Here is a 7104-nt window from a genome sequence, read left to right as displayed (position 1 = left end):
ATGATAAATCATGTCCTTGCTTATCTTAGCGGGTTATCTGATCAGGTTCAGGCACCTCCAATGTTTTCTGCACCAGCACCTCAGGCTCCGGAGGTACAACGTGCGGCTACTATGGCTCCCCGCATGGATGTTCCATTGGAAATAGGCACATTTCCACGTCTGACTACTGGGCCTATAATGACAAATGATCAGCATGAACTTTTCAGTAAGTTCTTGAAATTTAAACCTCCAGTCTTCAAGGGTGCTGAATCAGAGGATGCTTACGATTTTCTGGTTGACTGTCATTAGCTACTACACAAGATGGGTATAGTGGAACGGTTTGGTGTTGAGTTCGTGAGTTATCAGTTTCAAGGGAACGCCAAAATGTGGTGGCGGTCACATGTTGAGTGTCAACCAACAGAGGCACCACCTATGACTTGGGCTTCATTCTCTAGTTTGTTTATGGAGAAGTATATCCCGCGGACTTTGAGGGATAGGAAAAGAGATGAATTCTTAAGTCTAGAGCAAGGTAGGATGTCGGTTACTGCATACGAGGTTAAGTTTCGTGCATTATCCCGGTATGCCACCCAACAATGTTTCAGTCCACAAGAGCGGATTCGCCGTTTTGTGAAGGGGTTGAGATCAGAGTTGCGGATTTCAGCTTTACAGGTAGCGGCTACAGCAAAATCTTTGCAAGAAGTGGTGGACTTCGTGGTAGAGGTGGAAGGAGTGAAGCCAGATGAATTCACCATGGCATCGACATCAAAAAGGTTTCGAAAGGGTGGTGAGTTTAATGGTTCTTACTCTAGAGGACAAGGTTCCGGAGGTTACTCAGTCCGACCAATTCAGTCTTCACTACAGACTGTAGTTGGGGGTCCACCTCCGACCGGTCAACACTTCTCTGAGAGACCTATGCATGAACCCAGAGAGTGCTATGGATGTGGGGAGATTGGACATATTAAGAGATATTGTCCAAAACCGAGTTACAGACCTCCAAATGTTAGAGGTAGAGGTGGTCATGGTAGAGGCCGTTATTCTGGAGGACGTGGTGGTCGAGGTAATGGTGGTCACCAGAACGGCCGAGGTGATGGGCAACCTGTAGCCACTACATCACAACATGGTAGGGGCAACGGACAGACGGGTGAGAGGGCCCATTGCTACGCTTTTCCTGGGAGATCTGAAGCGGAGACATCAGATGCTGTCATCACAGGTAATCTTTTGATTTGTGATTGCATGGCTTCTGTATTGTTTGATCCTGGATCCACATTTTCTTATGTATCTTCCTCATTTGCTAATGGTCTAAATTTACATTGTGAATTACTTGATATGCCTATTCGTGTTTCTACTCCGGTGGGTGAGTCTGTGGTAGTTGAAAAGGTATATAGGTCTTATTTGGTGAACTTTGTGGGGAGCAACACTTATGTAGATTTGGTTATTTTAGAAATGGTTGACTTTGATGTAATTCTGGGTATGACTTGGCTTTCTCCGCAATTTGCGATCTTGGATTGTAATGCTAAAACGGTGACGTTAGCCAAGCCTGGGACAGATCCGTTAGTGTGGGAGGGTGACTACACTTTCAGTCCGGTGCGTATCATCTCCTTTCTTCGTGCTAAGAAAATGGTTAGTAAAGGGTGTTTAGCTTTCTTGGCACATCTCAAGGATGACACTACCCAAGTGCCTTCGATTGAGTCGGTTTCGGTGGTCCGTGAGTTTCTGGATGTGTTCCCTGCAGATCTTCCTGGTATGCCACCAGATAGGGACATTGACTTCTGTATTGATCTTGAACCGGGTACTCGCCCCATTTCTATACCCCCTTATAGAATGGCTCCCGCGGAGTTAAGAGAGTTAAAAGCCCAACTTCAAGAGTTGTTGAGCAAAGGCTTCATTAGACCAAGTGCATCTCCTTGGGGTGCTCCGGTTTTGTTTGTAAAGAAGAAGGATGGGAGTTTTCGGATGTGCATAGACTACCGGCAGTTGAACAAGGTAACTATTAAGAACAAGTATCCTCTTCCTCGCATTGATGATTTGTTCGATCAGTTACAAGGTGTTTGTGTCTTCTCTAAGATTGACTTGAGATCCGGTTATCATCAATTGAAAATACGGGCAACGGATGTGCCAAAGACTGCTTTTCGAACGAGGTATGGGCATTAAGAATTTGTAGTGATGTCTTTTGGTCTTACGAATGCCCCTGCTGCGTTCATGAGCTTGATGAACGGGATTTTTAAGCCATATCTGGATCTATTTGTGATCGTATTTATTGATGATATATTGGTATACTCAAAGAGCAAGAAGGAACATGAAGAGCATTTGAGAATGGTATTGGAAATGTTGAGGGAGAAAAAGCTTTATGTCAAGTTCTCTAAGTGTGAGTTTTGGCTATATCCAGTGTCCTTCTTGGGGCACGTGGTTTCTAAGGATGGAGTGATGGTGGATCCTTCTAAGATTGAGACAGTGAAGAATTGGGTAAGACCTACTAATGTGTCAGAAATAAGGAGCTTTGTTGGGTTAGCTAGCTACTACCGCCGATTTGTCAAGGGATTCTCTTCTATTGCTTCCCAATTGACGAACTTGACTAAGCAGAATGTTCCATTTGTATGGTCAGATGAGTGTGAGGAAAGCTTTCAGAAGCTCAAGACTCTGTTGACTACTGCACCAATTCTCACCTTGCCAGTGGAAGGTAAGAATTTCATTGTCTATTGTGATGCATCCTATTCAGGTTTGGGTGCAGTGCTAATGCAAGAGAAGAATGTGATTGCTTATGCTTCGAGGCAATTAAAAGTGCATGAACGTAACTATCCAACTCATGATTTGGAATTGGCTGCGGTAGTGTTTGCATTAAAGCAATGGAGACACTATTTATATGGGGTTAAGTGTGAGGTCTATACGGATCATCGTAGCCTACAATATGTCTTTACTCAGAAAGATTTGAACTTGAGACAGAGGAGATGGATGGAACTACTGAAGGACTACGACATTACTATTTTGTATCATCCGGGGAAGGCGAATGTTGTAGCGGATGCTTTAAGTAGAAAGGCGGGAAGCATGGGAAGTCTAGCTCACTTGCAAGCTTCTAGACGCCCATTGGCTAGAGAAGTTCAGATTCTGGCTAACGACCTTATGAGATTAGAAGTAAATGAGAAGGGAGGATTTTTAGCTTGTGTAGAGGCAAGATCTTCCTTCCTTGACAAGATTAAGGGAAAGCAGTTTAATGATGAAAAATTGATCCGGATCCGAGATAAAGTGTTGCAAGGAGAGGCTAAAGAAGCGACAATCGATGAGGAAGGTGTTTTGAGGATTAAGGGAAGGGTATGTGTACCCCGCGTCGATGATTTGATCAACACTATTCTGACAGAGGCTCATAGTTCAAGGTATTCGATACATCCGGGTGCAACCAAGATGTATCGTGACCTAAAGCAACACTTTTGGTGGAGTAGAATGAAACGTGATATTGTTGAGTTTATTGCCAAATGTCTAAACTGTCAGCAAGTAAAGTATGAACACCAGAGGCCCGGAGGAACACATCAGAGAATGCCCATCCCGGAATGGAAGTGGGAAAGGATTGCAATAGATTTCGTGGTTGGTCTTCCAAAGACATTGGGAAAGTTTGATTCTATTTGGGTAATTGTAGATAGGTTAACTAAGTCTGCTCACTTCATTCCGGTCAAGGTGACTTACAATGCAGAGAAGTTAGCCAAACTTTACATCTCGGAAGTGGTGCGATTGCATGGGGTTCCACTCTTCATTATATCAGATAGAGGTACGCAGTTTACTTCTAAGTTTTGGAAAACATTGCATGCAGAATTGGGTACTAGGTTGGACCTTAGTACTGCGTTCCATCCTCAAACCGATGGTCAGTCTGAGCGAACGATTCAAGTGTTGGAGGATATGCTTCGTGCATGTGTGATAGAGTTTGGTGGCCATTGGGATAGCTTTTTGCCCTTAGCGGAGTTTTCATACAATAATAGCTATCACTCAAGTATTGATATGGCCCCATTTGAAGCATTGTATGAGAGGAGATGTAGGTCTCCCATTGGTTGGTTTGATGCATTCGAGGTTAGACCTTGGGGTACTGACCTTTTGAGGGATTCGATAGAGAAAGTGAAGTCTATTCAAGAAAAGCTTCTCGCGGCGCAAAGTAGACAAAAGGAATATGCAGATCGAAAGGTTAGAGACTTAGAGTTCATGGATGGTGAACAAGTCTTGTTGAAAGTTTCACCAATGAAAGGAGTGATGCGGTTTGGTAAAAGAGGTAAACTAAGCCCAAGGTATATTGGTCCCTTCGAAGTACTTAAACGAGTAGGGGAGGTGGCTTATGAGTTAGCCTTGCCTCCAGGGCTGTCCGGAGTACATCCGGTATTCCATGTGTCTATGTTGAAAAGATATCATGGGGATGGAAACTACATTATCCGTTGGGATTCAGTTTTGCTTGATGAGAATTTGTCTTATGAGGAGGAACCTGTTGCCATTCTAGATAGGGAAATTCGCAAGTTGAGATCAAGGGAGATTGCATCTATCAAGGTGCAATGGAAGAATCGACCCGTTGAAGAAGCCACTTGGGAGAAGGAGGCAGATATGCGAGAAAGATACCCACATCTGTTTACAGATTCAGGTACTCCTTTTCGCCCTTGTTTTCCTTCTTGTGATCGTTCGGGGACGAACGATGGGTAAATTGGTATCTATTGTAACGACCTGTTTAGTCGTTTTGAGCAGCAGATTTTATTTCTGGAAAAATAGGCTGAGGCAACGAACCTCACGACGGACCGTCATGGGCACGACGGACCGTCGCAGGGTCTCGTTTCAAAACACTTAGAAAATCTGAGATTGGGTACTGAAAAATCGACTCTCTGAACTTCGTAACGGAATGGCAGGACGGACCGTCACAGGTGTGACGGACCGTCACAGACCCTTGGTGGAAATTTGGGTCTCTGAACTGTGCGACGGACAGCAGGACGGACCGTCGCAGGCGCGACGGCCCGTCACGGGCTACGCAATCCCAGTTCGGGTCGGATTTCTTTATACGTTTTAAGGGACGTTTTTGACTATTCCTGCTTTAATTATAAAGTTAGTGGGTTAATGTTAATAAGCCTAATTACTTGGGGGTTAAAAGAGGTAACCTTAAGTTAATTAGTGGGTTATTATTGCCATCTTTTATTCTTAATTATATACTAATTAGGGTAAAAGAAAGAGGGTTTGAATAAGAAAAATAAGAAAGAACAAAGAGAGACAGAAAAAGAAAGAGAACGAGTAGAGAGAGAGAGAAACGAAGAGGATAGCAAGGATTCTGAGAAGATAGCTTGTTGATCGCAATTCTTCGGTGGAGGTAGGTTATGGTTTTCATGCTATTCGTAGTAAACTCTTAATAGTGAATGATATGTGTTAGTAGTATTGTAAACCCTTCTATATGCTTGATTGTATGCTTGCATGAATGATGTGATTATGTAATTATGATATAATAAGCATGATGAAGCTATTGAATCCTGAATCTTGAAAAGAAACCCTAATCTACTTTGTTAATGATGATGCCTTGGTATAAAAGAAGGCTTGATGAACGAAAGTAGTGAGATTAGGGGATCGGGTGCCACGTTCCGGTACCAGGATAGTATATGAGGATCGGAGTGTCACGTTCCGACACCAGGATAGTATATGGATCGGGTGCCACGTTCCGGTACCAGGATAGAATATGAGGATCGGAGTGTCACGTTCCGACAGCAGGATAGTATATGGATCGGGTGCCACGTTCCGGTACCAGGATAGAATATGAGGATCGGAGTGTCACGTTCCGACACCAGGATAGTATATGGATCGGGTGTCACGTTCCGACACCAGGATAGTATATGGATCGGGTGCCACGTTCCGGTACCAGGATAGAATATGGATCGGGTGTCACGTTCCGACACCAGGATAGAATGAGGATCGGAGTGTCACGTTCCGACACCAGGATAGTATATGAGGAGCGGAGTGTCACGTACCGACACGAGGGGAATAAAGATAATGAATCTTGAAAGATGATAATATATTCAAATCTAATGAACCTAATTCCCAAATGAGTATGATGAGGAGGCGTGAGTCCTCATTGATGTGCTTGGTGTTGTAACCAAGGGTTATGGTAACTGTAAATGCTGCATGCTAAGGATATTAGTTGATTTATAATATTGCTTAATATATACTGTTTTCTATTTTGAGTTGGCCGATGATATCTACTCAGTACCCGTGTTTTGTACTGACCCCTACTTTTATGTTTTCTTCTTGTTTATTTGTGGAGGGCAGCAAACGTGCCGTCGTCTTCGACTCAACAGTAATTCAAGCCAGTCTTACTACATCGGAAATTCAGGGTGAGCTAATGCTTCTAGCTTGGACTGGATCTTCTTCTTCAAGTCTTGATGCCTTGAACTTCCGGCATGGACTAGCTTCTTATGTATTTTTATTTTTTAGAATACTCTTAGTTTAGTCATTTGATCATAGATGTTCTTGTGGTGATGACTTCCAGATTTTGGGGATAATAATAGTTATTTATTTTATTAATGGGTTAAGTCTTCCGCATTACTTTCTGTTGATATTATATTGAAATGTTAAGGTTTAGATTGGTTGGTTCGCTCACATAGGAGGGTAAAATGTGGGTGCCAGTCGCGGCCCGATTTGGGTCGTGACAATATATATATTGATAAATATACACTTAAATACATAAACTTTTACTATAAAATACACTAAAAAGTTAAATATATTATATTTAAAATAAATTTTATTTAATTTTAACTCGTACAATATTAAAGTAAAAGATCCAAAAGTATTTAAAAAATTATTTTGTGCCTCATGCAACAATTGGCTAAATAGTTGGTGGATCTAAACCTTTACACTATTAAAGTCATATAATTTGAAACCACACACTCCTAAAAGACATAATAATATCTCAAACTTATTATCAATTTTGTGAGACACTAAATAAAATATTTCAAAACCTTCCCATAGAAATTAAATTTCAGTAGGATCCTTTTTTTTTAAAAAAAATCTAGAGTGTGTTTGGTACGAAAGAAAATATTTTTTCAATTTTCTCATGTTTGGTTGAGAGAAAAGCTTCAGAAAATGTTTTTCAAATCAACTCAAATTTCTCAAAATTAAGGAAAATGA

General features: G+C 41.9%; 1 protein-coding gene across 1 annotated transcript; it reads left to right on the top strand.

The window, feature by feature from the left end:
• Positions 1-4572, top strand: LOC138337175 (uncharacterized; the record flags this gene model as incomplete). Its single annotated transcript, XM_069286801.1, has 8 exons — positions 1-93; positions 613-732; positions 1414-1533; positions 1594-1896; positions 2395-2618; positions 3102-3219; positions 3484-3755; positions 4227-4572. Coding segments are annotated over exons 1-8 (1596 nt in total), but the record flags the coding sequence as incomplete, so codon positions are not given.
• Positions 4573-7104: the final 2532 nt, after the last annotated feature.

The sequence above is a fragment of the Solanum lycopersicum genome, chromosome 7 (assembly GCF_036512215.1).
Source record: "Solanum lycopersicum chromosome 7, SLM_r2.1".
Taxonomy (NCBI): domain Eukaryota; kingdom Viridiplantae; phylum Streptophyta; class Magnoliopsida; order Solanales; family Solanaceae; genus Solanum; species Solanum lycopersicum.
Note: the sequence above shows the minus strand (reverse complement) of the source record. Positions and strands in the feature narration are given on the sequence as shown.